Source organism: Netta rufina (genome assembly GCF_964035555.1).
Source record: "Netta rufina genome assembly, chromosome: 2".
NCBI classification, from domain to species: Eukaryota; Metazoa; Chordata; class Aves; order Anseriformes; family Anatidae; genus Netta; species Netta rufina.
In genome coordinates this window covers 143843818-143868393 of record NC_140124.1, presented here as the reverse complement: position 1 = coordinate 143868393, position 24576 = coordinate 143843818, and the positions used below count along the sequence as shown (strand labels likewise).

At 38.6% G+C, this 24576-nt stretch overlaps 1 protein-coding gene across 1 annotated transcript in view; it reads left to right on the top strand.

Moving 5' to 3' along the window:
• Window positions 1-24576, top strand: part of TRPS1 (transcriptional repressor GATA binding 1) — a gene marked incomplete at its 5' end in the record, with an annotated part of 168343 nt that overhangs the window by 5265 nt on the left and 138502 nt on the right. Inside the window, 2 exons of the mRNA XM_084306761.1 lie at window positions 7418-8547; window positions 16394-16997. Of these exons, the coding sequence (XP_084162887.1) occupies window positions 7418-8547; window positions 16394-16997 (1734 nt within the window). The remainder of the gene's footprint in view (window positions 1-7417; window positions 8548-16393; window positions 16998-24576) is intronic.

The window sequence follows — 24576 nt, the reverse complement described above, 5'->3', positions numbered from 1 at the left end:
AAGCTGTCCAAAAATTTATTGATTATATTCCAGTAAGCTGTGAAAAAAAAAAAAAAGTTTTGCATTATCTAACTACCCCACAAACTAATGAAAGATTGGCAGCAGATTTTTTCTTTTAAAATTCTAGATACCCAATATTGTAAGAGTTGTCCTATAATACTCGGGCTAATTGTGTGTCCTATATGGGTAACAACTTTTCCAGGATTTTCCTAGCAACTGAGCGCCCATCTGGATATCCATCTAACAGGCTGCTCAGCATCCTGGAAAGTGGCAGAAGTGCCAATGCACACAATATAAAGCTCTTTATATTTTCTCCTTTATAAATGAGTTGTGATCTCCATGTGCACACACAGTTATGCACATGTTCTGGATTTTAACATATTTTAACATGTGTGTGACTAGAGCTCAGCGACATGCTTTAATAGTGGACTTGGCAGTTCTAAGTTAAAGGAAGGACCAGATGATCTTAGAGGTCTTTTCCAGCCTAAATAATTCTATGATTCTAGTAATACAACTTGTAAGTCTGGTCCAACTAGGATCCAGGTAAACAAGAACCAGTGGCTTGATTATTAATACCTTCTTGGTTTTTATCCTCTGCTGCTATTTTAGCAGTTCAATTGAATATAAAGCTGTGAAGGTAAGACTAAAAAAGCTGAAGGGGATCTGTAGAGGTACAGATGTAATCAATATCCATTCTTGTGTTCAGGGCTTTCTCTTCATTTTGGTGGTTTTGGCAAAGGGACTCACAGATATGATGAGAATTCAAACTAGAGGCATAAACAAGTACATCATTTACTTGTTTATTAGTACAAATAAAACCTTGTTAAAGTTCAACTTTGTCTTCAAGTGGGCTTCCTATACATACACGAGTACATAACTACTTGATGTAAATGAAGACATTTATGTGAATGAATTCCATTTTCCTCATATGCTTAGACAAATGGATCCAAATTTTTTATTGTTGGTCTTACTGACTTTAGCTGAATTGCCCATGAAGTAGGAATTACTTCTAAAAAAAACCTGACCAACAGCTGCTGTATATGATGTATCCTAGTTTCTTGGGCTAGGTGATGTTGTACTAGGTCTTAAAGGAAGTGCTAGAACAGAACTTGAATGAAGGCGTGATGTTCCAGTGAGACTTCTTTCATCTGTAGGCTGTGTTGAGGACTCTCCCCGGAGAAGGCTGTCAAACTCTCTTGGGTGTTGCACCTGCATATGTGCATGCCTGTTTATTTTGAGTCTTATTTCTGGGTCATGATCAGGGTTGTAGACTGCCTTGTACCGAGTCATACCTCCTAAACACAGGAGTCAATGTTCTCTCTTAAACCACAGGCACGGAGAAGAAATGGTGGCAGCTGGAGTAGCGGATGTTGGTAAAACACACATATACATGTACATTCATATGCATGTGATTGTGTGTATACATGCATGTGCTTCTTTTTCTCATACAATCTATATGTGTATAAATATGTGAAAAAATACCCGTGGTCTTGTAGGCATCTAAATTCTATATTGAACATAGCTCATAAGTAACGATTTTTATTCTTGTATGTAGATGCTCTCTTCATCATTTCTGTAGATGCATGAGCAAGTTTACTATTCAAAATGATATGCAGTGATTTACAGCATGTCAGCTGCTAAGTAGTAAGTGCCTGGGAATATTCACTTGTGCTGTGACAAAGATGAGCTATTTTAGACTTCTTTCAGTGAGAAGTATTCAACCCACAAATGAGAGCATTCACATGGGCAGTTAATGTGGACGAGTGATGTGATGTATAGTCACAGCTTTCAAAGCAAAGTTGTTTATGTGTTAATACTCCTCATCTTTATGTCCTGGATATCTGAAGACTATTTAATGAAGAAAGTTTGTGAGACTAGTAATAGTCACAGATACATTTAAAGATACAAACTGCTAAGGTAGCTCACAGAAATGATGACAGATTAAAAAATAAAGTTGCTGAGAAAAAAGGAGAGTGGCTAGGTTTTCTTCTGGTGTAAATCAGTGCAAGTTTGCTTCTGAGTCTGAGAGGCTGTGTGAGTTTACAGTAGCCAAGGAACTGTCTGGTAATTTTATCTGTACAGAAAGAGAATAGAAAGGATGGTGGCTCCTTTCAGTTGCTAGATGTTAGTCTGCTAGTGTTAGTTAGCAAATGAAAGTTTTGATTCAGTGTTCCTTACTTTTATTGTTTTTACACATCTGGTCTCCTGACCTTAATTTAAGTGCTGTTATTGTTCTGTCAGACTTTTTATTGTAAAAATAGCCTGGTCTGCTACCTTTTAAGTTCTAAAGTCAAAAAAACATGCTGTCTTCAATGGCAACAGAATAAATGTTGAGAAGAATATGCTTTTGAATGAATGTGACCCAATGCTATGTTTTCTTGTTACGGTAAATAGAAATAACGCAGAAGGCCAGGAGTTTGCCCTGAGTCTTTGCCTTATGCAACATAGTTTTATCTACAGATAGATTATCACAGTATGGTAAATAGTTTTAAGAGTGAATATGCTCTGAAGATTATCTTAGTTTTACATGCAGAGAGAGCGAGAGCAAGTGAGTTCTCCATATTGGAGGTTAGAGAACTGAGTGGTGTTACACAAACTTGCATGAAAGCCAGGAATCTGTTCTGGCCTGCATGACATGAAGAACTTCATAAATGTGGGATGGTTAAAATGTTCTGGATGCTGTATTGCACAAAGCAAATGAATAAACAAGAGCATTAGAAAATACTTTAGGATTAGAAGATTAGGAGTAATTGGCAAAGGCAGACTGGATGGCTCAGGAGATTGGTAGGGGATCTAGAGCCTTTCACCTCCTGATTAACCAAAGATGTAACCCAGTTAATCAAAAAAGGTGATATATTAACATTTAATGTTCTAATGCAGATGGTTGCTCTAGTTTCTAATCAGCAGTTGCAGCAGAGGCCACAGGTCAAAGACATCTGTGCAAGCCCTTACAGTTGAATCGCTTACGTGGATACAAGCCACTGGTTTCTGCTGGTGAAATTTTGTTCATGAAACACGATTGCAGGAGCTGGCTGATGTTATCTATACATCTATATATATAAAAAGCATATATATATATATTTTTTTTTTCCTGTAAGCAAAGTGGTATTTTTAAATTCCCTTGACATAATAAGATTTAGAACTTCAAAAAGGTGGGGGGGGAGCATAGAGTATCAATTGTATCAAGGGCAGGTTAAATTTAAAACACTTTAAAAAAAAAAAAGACAAAACATACCTTTCCTTGCTTGAGTCCATCTATTCCATGAAATCATTGTTTTCAGTCTGAATAATGAAGGTATAGGCATACCTGTTGGAAACATATAGTGCAATTATACTGCTTTGTTGAAGTACTTGCCAACATGCTGTAGAAAGTATGTTTTGAAATGTTGTCAATTACTGTGTTATCTTTTCTCCTCTTTCTGGCTATTTTTAGAAACGTGCGTGGTAAGTGAGGAGATAGCTTAGTTGTATTAGCACATGAACTTCAATTCTTGTGGTAAATTTAGTCCTGATCTTTTGGATTTTGATGTTTTTCTGCATTAATAGATGAATTTAACAGTTAAGAGTTCTGAGTTTCAGGGAGTCGTGCTGTAACTGAAATGTATTTCAGTTTAATCCCCAGCTGAGACCTGGCCTTGAAGAGCAATTTTTGAAGAATACCAGCGCAAACATCTCAAGCACAATAATGGAGAAGCCATTCTAAATAGCCTTCTTCCTCTGTGCAACACAATAATGACAATAGTATTGCCATAATAGTGGTGCTGTAGGAGTAAGTGATAATCCCAAGGTCTCAGAAGAAAGTGACAGTGAAGAACTAAATCGTGTCTCCCCAGCCCATACAGATGCCTTGCACATTAGGTTCCCTTTACAAAAAAAGAATTATAAAGATGAATTTTCTTATGTGCTTACTGAAGGAACTGTGGATCCAGAGGTGTTGCATTTGCAGTGCAAGTTGTACAAGTACTTTTTGCTGCCACTACGTTGCGAATACTACTCTGTGATCTGGCACTTTGGATTCCACTGCTAGTAGAATTGCAGAGTTTTAGCATTGCTTTTGTTTGGTTTCTTCTGCTTTATACTGGGGAGGAGTGTCTACTGAAGAAAATATAGCTCTGTGAGGGCAAAGCAGAGGACTAGGTTTTAATGAAATCAGTATAAAATATGGGAATACTAGAAGTTATCACTTCTAATATCATACACAAATGTGGATATTGATTTCTAAACTAAACGTACATTTCTCTTTTCACCCTTATACTTCACTCTCCTTTATTTTTCCTGTTTCTGGGGATGGTCAGAGAGAGCAGGAGATTAAGGACAGTTACAAACCCAGTGAAGGAGCTTGGTGCCTGTACATAGCGATATGATATGTAACTGAAAAATCTGAAAGTCAAGCCAAGTCTTGAGCAGAATGCATGAATGCAAACAGTTCTGCAAATGTGTAGGCTTCATCCAAATTTGGCTGGCTGAAAGCTGAAGCAGCCTCAGTTTATATCAGCACTTTTTCCTCCAAGTGCTTCTCCCAGCCTCTGTGTGGAAGCCAGTTTCTTCACTTCTTTTTACCTCATGACCCTCCAAAAAGGCTTTAAGTAGGTTTTGTTAGTGCATGAGAAATGTTTTTTGAGTGTAATAACATTAAGATGACCTCGTGTTGCCTTTCACGTGCATGCTCTTCTAATGGGATACATTAATTTGAATTGTGGCAGGGTAGTCACAGAAATGCCAGCCCAGTAATTGATAATCAATTAAATTCTAGTGCTGTGAAAAATGTTTTTTTTTTTTTGTTGTTTGTTTGTTTGTTTTTCCCATGTATTGCAACTGGTAAACACAAATAGTGTATGAATACTTCGTTCATTTTTATCCTTTTCTGATGCAGAGAAAGATGTATTAGCATAGGACACGAATTTGCTATGTATGCCACTGAGCAGGATTAGCACAAGTTACGAGAATGTTGTGATTTACAGCGCATTGTATAAAATGCTAGTACGAATACTATGTTTTTTTCCAGCATTCGTAAATAAAAGTAATTAGCAGTGAGCAGCGGCAGGCATTATTGTCACTCACAATTTCTAACTAATTTCTACAGAGTGTCTGCAAAATAGGTTTGTTATCTGTAGGCTCTGTAAATGGACAGCTAAGAGTAATGGATGTATTTACTCATTAGCGCCACTTAAGGTAAAGCATTTTGGCCAGTTTTCTGTGCATGCATCGAACAAACATACGTAACTAATTAAATGAGCAAAACCAGATCACCTTGCATCTGAAGCAATCACACAGTGAACTGCTGTTATTTTCTGTTTGCCATAATTCCATCAATGCTTTCTTTAAGTTGTCTTTCAACACCATTGAGACTTTGAACATTGAAATAGTGCAGTGGATGAGGGCCTCAAGTGCCAGATACTATGGAGCTCACCCAAATCCCACTGTCAGTGGATCAGACTCAGTAGGGTTTTGTCTCCAGTTCTTTTTAGGCATAAAATTAATAAAACAAGATATCCTCAGCAGTACAGAAGGTCTATTAAAACTTCCCTCTTGAACCTTTTCAAAATCAAATTCATGACTTGGTATCAGCACTTGGAGTCCCAGTTTAAATGAAAATATTGTTATATTGTTATAGTTAAATCCTAGCTATTTGGCTCTCCCGCTCACCAGTGCCTATTGAGATATGTTTCTTAAACAAACATAAAGCAATTTTCAGTTTATTTAAGAAAAAGTTTTAACCAACGTATGGGAATTGTTCAATTGTTCTTTTTTTTTTTTTTTTTTTTTTTTTTTTGAGTCAGAGGCTGAATAGCAGCTCATTATACCATGGTTTAGCAACTCATTGACTCACTATTCTGATGTACAATTCTGATGGGACACAAAGGATAGCGTCTCATTCTTTGAGCTAAATGGCTAAAAGGCATTTATATTATATGCATTTAAAATGTTTACATTTCATGCTGTCTGTATGTCTGAGTCTTTCCGTATGGTGTGATACTGAATGAGCAGTGATCACATACTTTCTTTGTGGCACAGCTGTTGAGGAGGAGATGAAAAATAATTACGCCATTTGCCTAATGCATCACAACTGAATCCTGCAGAAATGTAGTAATACACTTACTAGTTGGGAGAGTGAAAATCTAACCCTTTGTGGAAATTTTATATTCCCTATAAGGCATCTCCTGGGCAGAAAAACTGAGATTGTGGCACGTTAGCTTCTACCCATGTCCCTGATAGAGTGGTGTAAGATGGCTGATGACAAAGGAGTAGCTGGCTGTGGATTTTGGGTGTGAAGAGGAATTATTTTCTGGATGCTGTACATTGTTTACTATTCAGGAAAAGAAGTAGAGCAGCGGTGACACTTTTGTCAGGAGATTCTTTTTTTGGCCTCCAAACCAGTTGTACAGGAGCAGCAAATCCCCCTGATGTCACGGGGCAGGTGTGGTGCACTCCTGGGAAGGGCAGGCCTGCCTGCTGTGCGAACACATGCTTTAGCAACATAAGCTCTGGAAGCCTTGTTTCCTTCCTGCAGACAGACCATTTTGCTCAGAGATCATGAGAACAGTTAAGTAGACCTACCTTTTTTTTTTTTTTTTTTTTTAATTAGTGATGTCATGGCCTTGGGTGTGGTAGGTTTCTTTGCCACATGCCATTTTTCTACTGTAGTTTTTCCATCCTTGTTTTACTAAATTGGGCTCTGTGCATGAGAGGACGGAAGATTTCCTTGGAGAACGTCTGCACTGAGTAATCTTTGAGAAAACCGCCTCTCGTTTCAGACATCAGCCACTACTGCTTTGTTAAAAGGCATCCTGGCGGGTACTGGATACTCCTACAGGATTGTTCTTTAGAAGAATTGGTCATACTTCGACCCAGCAAAGTGACTTCACTCTTTTAAATTTAATTTTTGTGTGCTCATGTTTAGAAAGCAATTCTCTTGGGCATTTAAGCATGAATATCATTAAAACATGTAAGTATATTGAAAAAAAAAAAAAGACTGAGGGCTCGTTCTTTTATTCCACACCTGATACAAAATCACAGCAAAATTTCCTGTCGAAGGGTTCAGGGATTTGGGAACTGACTATTAGATTGTCTATCAATAACTTGATTTAGTGAAGGAAGCAACAGTCCTATTGAGGAAGTCTGAATTCTGATCATGTTGTGGATGCATGCGGCAGTTTTCTCAAATGTTTAGTATTCATATGGAATATATATTCAGCTGTGTGAAACATTTCATAATCTTCATCAACAAATGCTAAATAAGTTGAGAGTATAAGTATGATATCTTGCTACATTAGTACAAGTGCACAAATGAAAATGGTGTTGACATTGTTTAATTAAGAGGCTTATGAGTTAATTGCTCTCTGTTTCTCCTTCTTTTTTGCTTCCTTGCTGTTTAAATCTACAGTGGAGCTAAAATGACCCTATTGTGTATTCCCAGGTTACTTTAGGTGGAACCTTCATCGGAATTGGGCGGAAAACTCCAGATTGCCAAGGCAACACCAAGTACTTCCGCTGCAAATTCTGCAATTTCACCTACATGGGCAACTCGTCCACTGAACTAGAGCAACACTTCTTACAGACTCACCCAAACAAAATGAAAGCAGCCCTTCCCTCCTCTGATTCTGGTAAAACTTCAGAGAAAAACTCCAATAAATCCAGTCCTACTCTTCGACCATGTGATTCTGGAGACTTGGGAAAGTGGCAAGACAGAATCACTGTAAAAGCAGGAGATGATACACCAGTTGGATATTCGGTGCCCATCAAGCCAATAGATTCCTCTAGACAAAATGGTACCGATACAACCAGTTACTACTGGTGTAAATTTTGCAGTTTCAGCTGTGAATCGTCCAGCTCATTGAAACTATTAGAACATTACAGCAAACAGCATGGGGGAAACCAGTCAGGAAGCCATCATCCAGATCTGAATGATAAGCTTTCTAGGGGATCTGTCATTAACCAGAATGATCTAGCCAAAAATGCAGACGGGGAGTTAGTGACAAAGACAGAAAAGGGTGCGAGTGTGGCAAAAAAGAAAGACTTGACTAGCAAAGGAGCAGAGGACAGCATGGTGACAAGCTACAACTGTCAGTTCTGTGACTTTAGGTACTCAAAGAGCCATGGCCCAGATGTAATAGTGGTGGGCCCACTTCTCCGTCACTATCAGCAGCTACACAACATTCATAAGTGTACCATTAAGCACTGTCAGTTCTGTCCCCGAGGCCTCTGCAGCCCAGAAAAGCACCTTGGAGAAATTACTTATCCATTTGCTTGCAGAAAAAGTAATTGTTCCCACTGTGCTCTCTTGCTTTTGCACCTGTCTCCAGGGGTGACAGGAAGCTCTAGAGTCAAACACCAGTGCCATCAGTGCTCATTCTCCACTCCTGACGTAGATGTTCTCCTGCTTCACTATGAGAACGCACACGAAGCCCAAGCGTCTGATGTCAAACCCGAAACAAATACCCTGCAAGGGGCGGACGGGCCGCTGACTCTCAAAGAGAACAAAGAACACTCATGTACCAAATGTGACTTTACCACCCAGGTGGAAGAAGAGATTTCCCGACACTACAGGTACAGTGAAGTTTAAAATGATTGCTAATAGGAACCCAAAAAAACGGCCCTCCTGATTCCTTAATTACATGTCATTGTTCCCTAAAACTGAGGAAACTGGAAATCAAAATAGGAATGTGCATAGATGCAAATCTTTATAGCCAGGGTCCAATCCAACATCCACTGTGTTTTGGAAAAACACCAGCTAAGTCCGTGGCTTTAATTACATGTTTAAACCTGTGCGATGAAGAGGGAGATTTGGATTTGTCTGTACATGTTGAAGTTCCATCATATTTGAGGTTTGGTCAACTATTTTCCACCCAGTATCTCTTAGGTACTATTTTAGTTAATGTTTTTTTTACCAGAAAGCTGGCATCTTCATTCATTAGGGGAACACAAATGGCTTTACTTTCCAAGATAGACTGTGAATCCTTTCATGCTCCGTAACAGTGCTTCAATGTACTACCTTTTTGTAGTATTTTCCATTCCCAAGTCCAGCAATGCAATAATGAGTTTAAGAGCATTCCACTGCTGTTTTGGTGTTGGTTTCACACTGGGAGCAGACACTCTTTTGTCTGTTGATGTCATCCCCCAAGATCCTTTTGCAGATGCTTATTTTTGTGTTGCTGGTTTACAGTGTCATTCTATTTATTTTAAATGCTAATGTTCCTATTTGGAGGTGGATGCAGCCAGTCTCCTGACTCAGTCTGACACAATGTCACGATGGCAGCCAACTCCCTGCTAAACTTTTTGGGTCAGTTCCTGTGCTGTGCTGTTGCTCCGATGTAAACTGGCAGTCCAGTTTACATCGGAGGAGGAACTGGCTCCTAGACTTTGTAAAAAGCTACAGTTATGTGCTGCTGCAAAAGCAATGTTAAATATTAGAAAATCATGCTGAATATGTTAATAGTTAAGGCTAATGCGTCAACAACAACGGAAAGCTCAGTATCTATCTCATCTAAAAGATCTTTGCATGGAAGCCAGCTAGAATGAAGACAAAAGAAGATGCATTTTCAAAGCTAAAGCTTTGTTAAAAGCTCAAGAAACTGTGCCACGTTTAATAGATTCCAAGACATCCAAAATTAACAAAGGCAGACTGGGGCATGATACTTTAATAGAGATGAAAGCTGGGGGCATCCAAATGTTGCCCAACAGAGGGCTGCATTGGCAATGTATCAGGAGTCTATTTAAAAAAAAAAAAAAAAAAAGAGCAGATTGCTCATCTTTAATTTGGAACTAGGGCCCACGGAGGATTCAGGTCCCAGCATGCAGTGCCCCATTTTTGATCCAAGTGGGCCTCAGGGATGTTGTGCGGATTAATTAGTTAATGTTTGTAAACTGCTTTGAAGATGAAAAGTGGTATCTAAGTTCCAAGCGTTATTATAGCAGCTTTGAGCTGTGCTGTAGAACTCCATAGGCAGCACTTTGTCCGCCGCTGGGGCATGGCATGATCTTTTTTTAGTGGTTAAATAACTGGAAGATTGAAATGGCTCCTTGACTGAAAAACACTTTTATTTTGCTGCAGCTGCTAATTTAAGTTTTAACAAGCACGCCTAGTTAAAATCCTTTTTCCCAGGGAAAGGAGAAGCCATGACTTTGAGAACTGTAAGGCAGACACCCCATGGCAGCAGTTTGTCCTCCAGAGTGCTCAGCACCCTTCAGCTCCAACAGTTGTCAGTGGGAATTGCTATGTGATGCACTCTTTGGAAAATCAAGAGATGAATTTAAACATTTGAATCTCAACTTGTTTGTCTAAAATTAGCCTATTCTGTTCAAAACACTCGAACAATTTATTTTTAAGCCTTCAGTCTACCGCATTATAGAGCACTCTGAGGATGTTGTATAGTCAAAGCAAAGAACAAAATCCCCACAACTGCCAACTTCTTTCCCTTTCCCTTACCCTGCTCTCCCACTCCCTTTTAAATTTGAATTTTGTTTATTTTCTACATATACTGCTGCTCTTCTTTCCCACTGTGCATCGTTTTTGAAGTCACAGAAGTTAGTTTGGTTTTTGGTACATGCTCTGTAATGGCAGACACCTCGCTTTTCTATGCCTCAGTTTTCATAGTTTTTAATATACCAAACTAAAACAAATAAAAAAGACTGCTAGGGCATTATTCTTTCTATTTATATTATTATCAGGTATTTGTTTTTTCCTTTTTCTTAACAAAAGTTTTGCATATACCTGATTTGTATTTCCTTTCCCTCTTTGCATTTTAAGAAATAAGGGTACAGATTAGTTCAGATTTTTAAAAGAACTTAAAAATAGTGGTGTAAAATAGTTGTGTTGGGGAGTTATGTGACATACATAGAAAAATACTGGTGTGGCGGCAGCTCACAGCCTAGCTGGTCTTCTCTGTGGTTTCAACAGAGTTTGTCCCAATAAAACTGTTAGGCCACACCATTATATATTTCTGATTTATATAAAATTATATGCACGAATATAAATATATATATATGTAAACTGGCATTTTATATAATAAGTGGCTGAATGGATTGTAATGATAAACATGGTCATAAACATTAATGTGGTTGCAGGAAGTGTTTTGCCATACACATATTTAAGTTTACCGTAGATAATCTGTGAGTATTGGAGATAGCTCTTACTTATTTGAGTTTGTGTATTTTTTTTGTCTGCTTTCTTCATTATGTTCTTTTTTAAGACATAGACATGAACAGCATGTTTAATTAATTTGCTTTTATTTGGTTTCCTTTCGGCTCTTTGTCTACAATTTGCCGGTGTCAGTTAGTTTATTTTTTTTTCTATGTCTTAATATTATTCCTTTGCAGCCATGTATTTGCAACAGTGTTAGAATTTGCAAAACTCGTTCATTTCAACTTTTCTTTCTACAGAAATGTATATTAACATTTAACTCTCATTCAGTATTTCCTTGACACGATTATTTGAGACCTGTTCAGTTAAATTTGAATTTAATGAATCACATTGCACTTGAGTTTACTTGTATTTAAACTTCACTAAAAGGTGCTTACTCAAATAAATCCCCGGAAGGTTTGTTGGCCTACATTTTCTAATTCTGTTACCGCTCATTTTCCATTATTCCTCTGAGGAATCAGGTATTCTGTGCGTTCATTGTGAAATTTATTTATTTTTTCTTAAAACTGTCTGCTATTCTGATGAGCTAAAAGATGCAACATGTAATTTAGATAAAAATCATATTGACTATTAGGGGAAATTTTGCATGTCAGATCACTCAGTCTAGATATTATTTTTCTTCTTGCTTGAGAATAATTTATTTTTAATTTTTCATTTTTTCTTAAGGCTGAATGAGGCTTCTTGCAGACCTTTACTGCCAGACTTTTTTTTTTGTAAAAATGAGGGAGAACAACACATTTTCTCGTTTTTGCACAAATTACTTTATTCTTCATAAAAATCTTTACTGTCAAAAAAGACCGACAGTAGCATTTGATCAGTGCTAGTGCTAATTACAAACACTGTGCTTGAAAGATGGCCTAAAACTCTTTAAGAAATAGGTAGGCTGGTGACTGTTATTCATTAAACGACAGCAAAATATAAAAAGCAAATAGACTCACAAATGAAATACGAGCTTTGGCAGTGGAGCAGAATCATTTTTTTCTAATAAACAGAGATTATTTTTGCAAATGCACGTGACGGCAGCTTTGTAGGGCTGTTCAGCAGAATTACATGAAATTTCTCACCTCTTAAATGTCAGTGGAATGAGATGGTAAAGGCAGGGGGGTACCAGTGGAGCTGCGGCCTGCATGCGCCCAGCACCGCGGCTGTGCTCTGGGGACGGGGGCATTGGAGCTGTCCCAGAGTGCCGTCAACACCAGCAGGCAGCAGAAGCTGGACAAAGGTCTGAGACGTTCAGGTTGTAGGAGCATGGAGCTTTTGGGCTGCTCCCTGGAGAATCTAACTGAGGGCAAACGTGTAAACCGAGGCTCAGCAGCTCCTGCTTTGTGGCAGAGCTGGGGCCTTCACTTGGCGAACAGCAGCAGCAGCTACAAAGACCTTTTCCATCCTCCTGACACCTTAATTCACTGCTCTGAACTTGTTTGCTCTTGCCAGTGGCTTTTGCTTGCATTTTATTTCAGTCTTGCTCTCCGCTCTGCCCGTTCTCCTCCCCTTCCTGCCTTTCCACTGAGTTTTCTTGCTTGCTTTTTGCTCCCTTTGCTTCTTCTGAATATTTTCCTCTCCCCGCAAGACCAAGTGCAGCACCCATCCCCAAAGTAAACTTTCTTATGAGCCTGTTTCTTCACAAGAAATGTTAGCAATTATTATATTCTTAATGAAATTCAAAGCATGCAAAAAAATGAAAGTGATATGACAGCTGTACCTTCATCCAGAATATTTTCTATGCCCTAGAGCATAGGAATGTCTTCAGGTAATTTTAAAAAAATTACTTGTTTTGTAAAGGATGGTATTTTGTAATACTTCAGACTAGTTAGAAGTATGTCAACAAGACTTAATTAACAACTCGCTAGTGTCAAGAGTATCACAGCCTATTAGAAATCTCACATAAATAACATTAAATCTATCAAAAAAAAAAAAGACAACTAATCTCTCCACCTTCAGGTTTTGCAAGGGAAAATTCTTATGTTCTATTGCAACCCAATTCAGGTGTATTTCAGTAGAAATAAATGATAGGATTTTATTAAGTTGTCAAAACCTGACAGGGCAGCAACAATTTGGCCAGAATTCCATGACATTTAATTTTGGGATTGGGCCATAACTGTTTTAATGTCCATGAATAATCAAGTCTTTGATTTATTTAGTAGTGAAAATAATAATGCTAAGTGACATCAGTGGATGGTGTAACATTGCCTTTCCATTGTCACATGGGAAGTATGCCAGCTTATGGCTTGAACCTGCTTTTAGTTTGTTTGAGTGATATAGGAGCAAAGTCATAATGGGGAGAATGCTGTTTCCATCTTTATTTACCTAATTTTCTTCCATACTTAACTTTTCCTCAAACGTCTATCGTCCGACCAATAAGGACAGAAGTGCTTATTCTGTACTTTGCAAACTGGAACTTTTATTTTTTAATTTTTTTTTTTTTGCTTAGTTTTGGGAAGTTCTGTGCACAAATCTAGTTGTAACTTAGACCTTTAGGAACCTTGTGTAGATTTAAAATCTGGTACAATAAGAAATGAAAGGTTGCCAACTTGTTCTCTTGATTGCTCTCAGGGTGGGGTGATAAGAATCAGAGGTGAAAACATACTTCTTTTTATGCCTTGTTCTGGGGAAGGATAAGAGTTTCCAATTCTAAAAAAGTTCTCTAGGGTTACAATAGTTATTATTTTATTTGAGACTTTGACTTACATTGGACAGCTACAAACTTCAGCTTGCTTTCCTTGAGCTTTTGGATAGAAAAATATAAAGGACATGTAAAATACGAAGATTTATAATGACAGCGATGGACGCTACTAGAGAAGTATATGTCCTAGAAGAAAAAGCCTGTTGGCTACTGCTACCTGTTGAAATCAGTCTTTTCCACATCACAATTTCTATCACAGTTTAACAGGAAAACTACAGAATGTTTTCATGACTCCCTCTGAATAGATTATAAATCCTTTAAATTATGAAACCTCTCACATAAAAAAGGTGATTTCAGCAGGGCCCCAGCCACTCAGTTACAACTGTATCTAATATTCTACATTTGTTTGTGGCCTCATAAGCATGGCAGCACTCCTGTGGTGTTTACTGTTCCTGATCAAAACCATTTAGCCAGCGTGGAAGGGAGAGGAGGGGAAAAAAAAAAAAAAAAAAAAAAAAAAAAGAAGCAAGTTAGGCAGAAAAAGATCAGCTGTTTGGAGGTGTGATGTCTGTAGATGAGAGCCAAGTCAGAAAGGAGGGGTTAGCTATTGAAATAGCCAAGTTAAACAACAGACACTTAGGGCTAAGTAGTCTCCCAAAGGATTGATAAACTTTAACATGGGGAGGTATGGGGTTGAGCCATTAGCCCCAAATGGTGTCTTGTTTAACTTGGCTTTTAAGATAACTAGCCCCTCTCTAACTTGGACTTCCCTGATGGTATCCCACCTTTACAGGGCTGACCCTCTTTAAAACTTGGCTTTTTGTATTTGTAAAATGGTTTTGATCAGATAGCACTCTCCCTTTTTTTTTTGGTTCAGAAGAGAATTAAGCTTGGTTTAGAGAAGAATTAAGTTGCAAGAGTGAATATATTAGTGTCGCATTGAGAGAGAAGCTGATTTTAATAAAACACAATTGTAGAATGAAGAAAGAGGAACATAGCCAGAGCAGGATTTTAACCCGCAGCTTTCTCTCCTACAAGTAGGTTTTGTTGCCATAAGGCTATATGGAGAATAGCTGACTGTATTTTTTGCGTAACTGAATGAGCCCAACTAGTCCCTTAAAATGAATATAAAAACAGAAAATGACAAAAAGAAAACTGATATTGCACAAGGGCTAAAAAGCTCGAATTTGAATGTGTGCTCATGTCTGCACGCTGACACAACTGCAAGAAAATCAGACAATGTAAATAACATATGGTTTGTTTTTTCAACTAAAGGAAAGAAGGAAGACAAGTTTTTTTTTTTTTCTTTTTTTTTTTTGGAAGTTTGGCAAGTTGTCCCTTCTAAACTATCATACTTAAACAGGGACATTTTGTGTATCATTCCAGTTCCACAGATGCATTGAGAGCCAAATCCTGCTCTTACTGAAGTCAATGGGAGTTTAGCCATTGACTTCACCGAGACCAGGATTTGGCCTCAGAAGAATTAATTCCAACAATTGGAGTTGTCAGGGCAGTAACAGATTTCTCATGCAAGTTTTGTCCTGTGTGGATAGTGAAAGGCTCGTTTTCTAGCTTGGCTGAAGATGCTGTTGTGGCTCTTGAACGCACGGGGTGTGGATGTGTGAGCGGATCTGCAGGGAGAAGGTTGCTGCAGCTCTGCGAATGTGTTGAGGAAGGGCAGGGACGGTGCTCGGCTCAGCCTGGCGCAGCGGGGCCCGATTCCGACGGAGGGCTTGGACCACTTCTGTGCATTAAATGATTATTCATAATGTTATATAGCTCATAAAAAGTGCTCTGTTCCTCTGATAGATAAAGTGGTAACATGTTGTTCCAATGTAGCAACATATGCTTTACATAATTTGGTAATACAGCACGTTATATAGGCTTCGCGAATGAAAACAGGAAGGCGCGTTATTCCATACTGCTCCAGGTCTTACCCAATCACTCCTGTGTTTGACAGGAAAATGCAGCTTGTATTGACACAGCCAACTATGCTGCTTTTGCTTTAGAGCAGCATCTAAGGTCATGTTGAAATGTCCACAGAGGACAAATAGTATTGTTTGTTGTGTGCAACCTGCCATCCTTTGGTGTGTTCTTATCCTGTAAGTTAAGCAGAGTCCCACTCAAAATGATCTCTGTCAACAAAAGTAACTAAAAATGGTGGAAAGCAAAGAAATTTTTCAACATTTGAACTTTCTAGAGTATATTTATGTGAATACTGGGTTTTATTTGTTTGTTTTTTATACAAAGAAAACTTTCCCCTTCTAACTATTCGATTTTGGTTGGAAAAAAAAAATACTATTTCAGTGTTTCTACCACAATGGAAAGTGGAGAGTGTACTGCAGCAAACGGGAAAGGAAACAACACAAATCCCAGTGAAAATTATATGAAGTTTAGAATAATGCAGTGGAGTATGAATGAACAATAGGAGGTCATTGCAATGTGTGGGGGTGAAAAGCAGCAGGATTTTTCCCCTATTGTGTCAGACAACAAAGCAAACCTGCCTGCTTTATTGGAGGGACTCGTACTGTACGTTGAATTTATTTTCTTTCTTCTTGGGTGGGTAAAGCCAGTGAGAGCGGGAGGGCTGAAGGGAGACTGGCAATAACGCACTTCTCGTTTCCTTCCAGGAGAGTACACAACTGCTACAAATGCCGTCAGTGCAGCTTCACAGCTGTTGACACTCAGTCACTACTAGAGCACTTCAACACTGTGCACTGTCAGGAGGTGGACATCACTACAGCCAATGGGGAGGACAGTCACGGCGTTTCGTCTATCAAGGAGGAGCCAAAAATTGACCTCAAGGTCTACAGTCTGATTAATCCAGACCCCAAAATGGGGGAGCCCATATCTGACAGCATAGTCAAGAGGGAAAAGATAGAAGATAAGGAAGTGCTTAAGGAGAAGGGTTGGACTGACAGTCCCGCTGATGATCTTCGTAACGTGACCTGGAGAGGAACAGACATTCTGAGGGGGAGCCCGTCCTACACACAGACCAGTTTAGGCTTGTTGACCCCCGTGTCTGTTGGCCAAGAGCAGCCAAAGCCTTTAAGGGATAGTCCGAATGTAGAAGCTGCCCATCTTGCGCGGCCCATTTACGGCTTGGCGGTGGAGAGCAAGGGCTTCCTGCAGGGCGTGCCAGCCGGAGCGGCGGAGAAGGCCGGGCAGCTCACCCAGCCCTACCCTGGATCCGGGGACGGCAAGGCAAAGGATGAATCCCAGTCCTTGTTACGGGTAGGAAGCTCTCTCTCTCTCTTTTCTTTTCTTTTCTTTTCTTTTTTTTTTTTTTCTGATTACATGTATGCTATGTTTGAAAGGCATGTGAAAGATTTCTTCATTTCCAGAGAGAATGCATGGGAAAACAAAAATAAAAATCAGGGGAAGACTGAAAGATTCAAACTTGTAGACCGAAACTGACAGGTAAATGTTCCAAAGTGTTTGCATAAAACAGTGCATATATTTGATGCAGTATTAGTAAGCAAGTGAATCAGCTTTTGCTATTTAGCTCTGATTGAATTTTGTTTAATCATTCCTGCTAATTGTGCAGGTTGATGATGCATTTGAAGAATGAGGGTTTAGAACCCCAGAAGGCTGCACATCTGTTACACTGAAACAACTAATCACGTCTTAAATTTTGAGGTGGTGTGACAGTTCACACTTAAGCAAGATTTCACATTATTAAATATATAAGAATACGAAACCTGAGTTAAATGTTAATAAAAAATAACCTCTTTTTTTTTTTTTTGTAAAACAGCATAATTACATATCAATTTTGACACTTGTCTGGTTGCCTTGGAAGCAAATAAAAGAGAGAAAAGGAAGGAGCTTGTGTGATAAAGAAGGGGAGAATATGCATTACACCAAATAATTCCTATTCTGTCTTTCTAAAAAAATATATAATAGTAAAAAATGTAGACTCCTAAGTTAGACTTCCTAACTTACGCTTTTTCCACTGTTGGTAAACTTGAAGTTAGAAGAGTTCTCAAATTCTGAGGAGCTGAACACAGGGACAAATAAGAGCCTTCCTCCTGGTGTCATCACTGAATTTTTTCAGGGGCTGCTCCCCTGAAATTTGAACTTTTAGGAACTTGCAGGTGAACTTCACTAGAACGGAAGTGGTGATCATCTCTTGTTCTGCATTGTCTTTTATAAGAACATTTATAACCATAACTTCCATTACTGTAAGAGTGAACAACATGACAGAAGAAGACCAAAGGCAAGATAAATGTTTTATTCCATGGTCTGCTAAGTTTATACATGTATATATCTGTCTCCATATACATATATATACATATACATATATAAATCTTCAAAGCTCTTTTAAGATGAAGTCAGTAGTCTTAAAAATATTACAGTTATTCTAATTATAAAATAATGCGTCTGTCACTTAAAGTCTGCAAGCAATTTAGGGGGACCACAGTCTTTTGTGCCTTGCAGGTCGTGAATAGCTACTGATGTCAGATGTTAAGTGTATGAGAAGCAGTCACAGGATGACAGGTTCCTGGTTGGGCCTGGGTGTGTGCTCATTGTGAATGGCAGGTTTATATTTCTCCTCCATTTAGAAATATGTCTAAAAATATATATATATATATCTGACTAGCAGTGGAATTCATGCTGTACATATGACACTAGTTATATATTGGCCAGAGGAGCGGTTTATATTTTGGGTTTATCCAGAGTACAAATAATTTTCATTTATTTTTTGACTTCTTAATAATATTATCCAAAGAGACCTGGTAATCAGCTCTATAAATGTCTAAATTTGTTTGGTAACTAGAGCTTAAAATCTGAAATAGTAGAATAGTAGAATAAGACCATTATATTATGATTTTAAGGCAATACTAAATGAAGAAAGGAAAACTGTGCACTGGCTGCTTCTTATGCCATCCTTTAAAATAAGTTCAATCTTTATACAAAGATAATGGTATATTTGTTATTATTTTTTATCACTTTGGAAATGTTTTGATCACTTCCAGATTTTCAAATAATATAAAGTACCAATAATGTGCATGGTTTTCTGAATTTTTTTTTTTTTTTGTGTATTAACAGGGTATATAAATGAATTTCTTGCATTTTAAAATTATGTGAACAACCCAACTTTTTTTTTATATGGTTTGTAAAAGGATTTAATACTGGATTAGGTCTATACTGACTGGTGAAATCATGCTGACACCTTTCAAAGAACAATTACTTTTGTATACATTTTTACCTTCATTGCCTTTGGACTCTGATGTGCTAAGTACCTGGTTGTCTGTTCTTTTTTTTTTTGTTGTTGTTTTGTTTTGTTTTGTTTTGTTTTTGTTCCCTTCTCTCTTTAGTTATAATAATTTCATTTTCACTTTTATTTGGAAATTGGGCAAGTTGCCTTTGTCAGTTTGAATTATTTAAGAAACGAGTGGGGAAGTTAACTTTCTACTTCTGAGGAACAGAGTCCCTAATGATATATTTCATCACTATTAATGGGTAGAGGAAAACAGTGAGAATTCAAGCTGCTTGAAGATAAGGGGGGGGGGAGCTGGAGGACAGGAGATGGGGGAAGATGAAGGAGTGGGATTCTATGAGTGATATTAATTCTTCCAGTGAGATGGATGTTCCCTGTTCCCCAGGATCTGTGAAAAAGATCTCATGGAAACCTTTATTTTATTTTATTTTTGATGTAGTTTTCTATGGACAGAGCTATAGGATGAAGTACTGGGGCCACTAAGCAAGAAGAAAAGGTGATGGTCAGCTTGACCAGTGGGAGCTTTGTGTTGGGTGTTATGAATACCTGGAAGCTCACTCAGTCTGGGCAAAGTTAGAAATTGTTCAGAAAAAGCCTTCTCCGTTTTGGGTAAAGTTAATTTTGGTAATCCTGAAAATAAAAAATCATACTGTTACCAATTCTCACATGATTATCCACTTTTGGGGAAATGTGTTTTTCTAAGGTGAAATAGTTGGCAGAAATAGTTAATGTTACTCAAAAATCTGGGGCTTTGTAAAAACAAGGGGTTAAATCAGTACATACTTGTGGTATCATATAATGAATTCTCATGCAAAATACTGTATCCCAGGACGACTGGTGACTAGGAAACAAAACCTATAATAAAATCTCTGTAGACACCTTCATTTTGTGTTTTTTCAAAGATCGGCACAGAGGAAGCCAAAAATTTGGGATTACTCAGTGAATAAACACTGTGAGAAATGGACTGAAAAAATCTAACACATCCCTTTGGTTGTGCTGGCTATTCAGTATTTATAGAGTGGTTCTGTTTATTAAGAATGATTTGTAATGATTCAACAGTAGCAGTAATACCATGTGCTTTTCATTTTTTAGTTCTCTCATGATGACTGGGGGAAGGGAGAGGGAAGATAATGTTTTTCACATTTTTTTTCATATAGATAGAGAGTTCAGTGTTGCAAGGCAGTTTTCTAGATACTGAGTTTATGATTGGAGTTATTAGCAATTTAACAAAATATCAAGGGCAATACAGATCAACAGGGGAAAGGGTGAAAATATACAGTTGCCCCCATAGTTCTCTAATGATAACTGTAAACTTTTGGAATTAAGTGTTTCTCAGCTTTGGGTGTTCTGTAAGCTGTTTATGTGCTGCTTTCTCGCATTCCTTCAATGCATGATGGTCGTGTTCTCTCCCCAGGCTCTGTCCTACAGTAGATTATTCATGGGAGTCATTAGGGTAGGATTTATTTTCTTTTTAGTGGCTTGTGACCTTTGAGGAGCTGGAGATAGTGCGGTGGCAATAGCTTGAGCTCTGCATGTGTGCAAGCACACATATGCAGGGGACGCACCTTTTTCCCCGAGAGAGCTTCCAGGCTGTGTGTGTGTAACAGAATCTTTCTCAGGGGCTTGGTACACTTCTGTGAGTAGCTTTAATTTATTTTTCTTATTAAAATGTTTCCAGCAGCTGTACTTACAGCGAATATGTATGTTTTGCAAATGGGAATTACAAAAAATGTACCTCAGCGTGGTACAATGTAGACATTATTTCTGCTCTTCCTTAGAGTAGCTGATTTTTTAGTTTAAAGATTTGTTGATACTGGAAAGTCTATTGAGATGCAAAAATGTTCCTTTTTTGGGTAGCACATTGGCAGCCAGCAGACTCCGGGCCAGGCAGATTGTTTAATGCTTTGACAACGCTGATCTTGGACAGCAGGAACTTTTTGCTAAACTGATTTTAAATGAAGTGGCCTGTTTTGTTACGTGTGGACACTGCCGTACAAAGTTTTCCACAAAGCGGGGAATTGCAGCCTGTGCCTTCAGATCTACATACAGACCTAGTTAGCCCCCCTGAAGGTATTGGTAAATACTGCTTCCTTGCATCGTAGTGTAGCTGATGCAGATGCAGAATAGCAGTGTGCCCTGCAGGGCTGCGTATGCCTGAAAACACAGGGAGATGCCTATGTATTATTAATTATAATTCATGCAACGGGTGGATTTGTGTACCGTCAGAGGGAGAGAGAGAGAGAGATCATCAAATTATTGCAAAGGTACTGGTGGTTGTTGTCAAAGGGAGATGGCAGGCTGTAACATTAAATATCCAGCTGAAGTTATGGTAACATTTGCTGTGAGTTTTTTATACAGGGGCAAAGGATAAAAGCAGCTCTGCTATTAAATCGAGATTATTTTGCACCACGATGATTAAACTCCTCACGGGAAATGACAGTTTTTCAAGAAAGTTTCCATTTACTTTAAGGAGAGTTATTTTTCTTTTTGTCTGTGATATTTATGCTCCTGATATTTCTTGCAGTGTTCAGTCAAGAAGTTGCTACATGGCTTTAAATTCAGAGAGAGGAAGTCAGAAAAATATATTTGTCCTCCCCATTTTGCTTTCTTCTCTGTGGCCAGTTGTGGCTCATTCTAAAACAAGCACTACGTATGCAAGTATCAGTAAATTTATGTATGATTGATTCATTTAATATCAGTGTAGTAAATGTCAGATGCAATCCTTAGTAGCAAAACACTATTTCTCTTGTTGTAAAGCATTCTTCTGCTATCCGGAGCTGGATGCCAGATTCCTGCAAAGCGGTGCAAATGCCAAACTGGCCTTTTGATTTCCAAAATACTACTCCTGTGCATATAAACATGAAATTCTTGGCCAGAATGGCAACATACCTTTGAGGTAAAAACTGCCTCTCAGGTGTTGGTAGAAGTCTTGCTGCTGCCTTCAATGCAAAGCATGCTCTTGGGGCAGGTTGTGTTTTAAATGTGATTTTTCAGTGTCCCACATCCAGCCATCTTCTGATAACAGCATCTCAACAGTATATCTACAGAATTAAATTTAACAGATACAGTTACATCATATATCTTGTATTTAAGTTGTTGGAGATCTTGGACTCAGCAGCTCATCCTTCAGCCACGTTGGGGAGGAAAAAAAAAAAAGCAGCCCTTTAAAGAAGAAACATCTGAAATAGTTTCCCTGTAGCTGCATCTCATTTTTTTCCCATTTCCTCTGACTCTGTTAGAGATCTTTCAGGAAGTATTTATAGTCAAGGCCATTCATTGCCATACGGGTCCTCTAATTAGCTGAGGGGAACTCAGCAGGCAGTGTGTCTTACTAACGCACACAGCTCTGTCAGGTCACAGAGCTGCCAAACGCTCTTTTTTTTTTTTTTTTTTTTTTTTTTTTTGAAGCACCTGTTTCCACAAGTCTCTGCTCGGGGAGGTGGTGGGCTGCTTTTTAAATATAACAAATATAACTACATCCTGGAAAAGGGCAAGAATCATCCTGCAAGGAAAGTGAGAAAATAAAGATAGGACACAAAGAGAAACGGTTTTGAGGCATTGGGTTTCCTGCGCAAAAACCGAGCTGAGTGAAATCCCGCGCTGGGGAGCGGACTGCGAATGGAGCTAAAATAGCTCGCCGAAGGTTTGAAGCCGTTGAGAAACAAACATGTACTTGGCTGCTTTTAGCAACTACTGGAACCAAACCCACAAGAAATTGAATGTTTTGCATTACTCATCATGACAGAGTGATCAGATCGGACTAGAAAGTAACTTTTAGAAAAATGTTAACCTGCCCAATTCAAGGCATGTTTCTGGTTTTTGTGTGGGGTGTGCCTGTCATGTGGAGAGACAGCCCCACCTCGCGCGTGTTTACCCACCCGACGGTGCATATTTTTTATTTATTTTTCTTTTCTTCTGCAAAATGTGGTTAAGGAGAGCTTTAAATGATAAAATCATTATTTGGGTGGGGCGCAGTAATAATGCAAAAGGGCAGCAGCTACGTCAAAATCCTTGCTGGAAAGGTGAATCAGTCGGGGAACAAAGGGCTGCGAGGGCTGGGACAGGCCCCCGGGCCACTGCGTCAGCAGCAGCAGCCTTACTGAAGTTGCTGTGATCAATAACGATGATTCAAGCAGGGAGAACCAAGATAATTCTTGATTTAAAACAAGCTGCTTGGTTGGGATGGGAGAGACAAGAAGAAGAGGGTGCCCTCTCGTATTGAACTGACCAGCCAAAGCATCTGTCAGTCAGTGCTGGGTGCAATTAACTTGTTTACACATTACCCTTGCTAGGTGGGATGGGAGGACTTGTCTTTTGCCCTCTCAGGTCCGATGGGTGGTACCTGGGTCACTGGAATGCCACTTTGCTCGCATGCATGAAGCTGGCCTTGAGCATCCCCAGGCACTGGGGCAGCCACTTCTTGGCATGCTGCAGCTGCAGTGACTGAACCCTGTGTATGGTGGGTACCTGCCTCCATCCCCCAGGAGCACATAATTTTATTTTTTAATCAATCTTCAAATACACTGCTGAATTTTATTATTATTTTTTGCAACGTGGATGTGACTAGGTTGTACTTTTAAAAGAAACAGGGTCATGGTGTGGAGCGCAGCTGTAGGCCTTGTATGTGCACATGCTGGAACAAATAACGCCGTGCAGCCTAAACAGTTCAGAGAGCTGGCTATGGGAAGCACCATTTAAGCTTGGAAGTAAGTAAACAGAGCTTCTGATGTGCTGAATGATTTCAATAATTAGCTGAGCTTTTCCAGAGTGTCAGGGGCAAAAATAGTTACCAAAGTTTTGAAAAGTGCATCTATAACAATTAGACAGTTCTGCTCTTATTCTCTATCACTAATAGTACTTTGCATTAGATTGTATACCTGAAGTGGAAACTCAAATTGTATTTAAAAAACAAAGATAAATTTTGCCAAACTGGATCCAAGAGGAAACACACACTCATGTCCAAGGGCAGAACTTGCTGCTAACTTGTAGATTTTCAATGGAAAATTAAATTTCATAGATGAATGCCGGCAAGGATTGTACATAATTCTATTTTTGCCTGAAGTACTGTGGTGCTGAACAATGAAAATCTATGTGAGGATACCTTTAACATCTGGAAGTGCAGAGTGGCTTTCTGTGTTGAATTTCAGAAAACTCTGTACATGTACTTTTGTAATTAAAAGACACAATAAATAGATTCTTTCAGAAAAGGAATATTATGATAGACAGCAAATAAATGTTTAATTTATTGGACTAAGAAAGGATCATTGTAATTATAATTGATTTGAAGGAATCCAGATGCTATCCACATCTGAACAAATTCAAAATGGCGAAGATTTAAAGACAGATTTGTGAATAAACAGTGCACACACATGTTCTGGGATTTTTCCATGGAGCTATCTAGGGGTTAATACACCCAATTAAAAATGGCAACCATGGAAAATAGTTCTGTTATATGAACAGATGTGTGCTGAAACAAATATACATGTGAGATATGCAAAAGGGTTTATGTAACTTCTTTTGTTACCTTAGCACTCCTCAGAGTCTGCATGTGGCCACCTTGCAAGTAGTCTTAATTTTAAGATCTCTAATGCA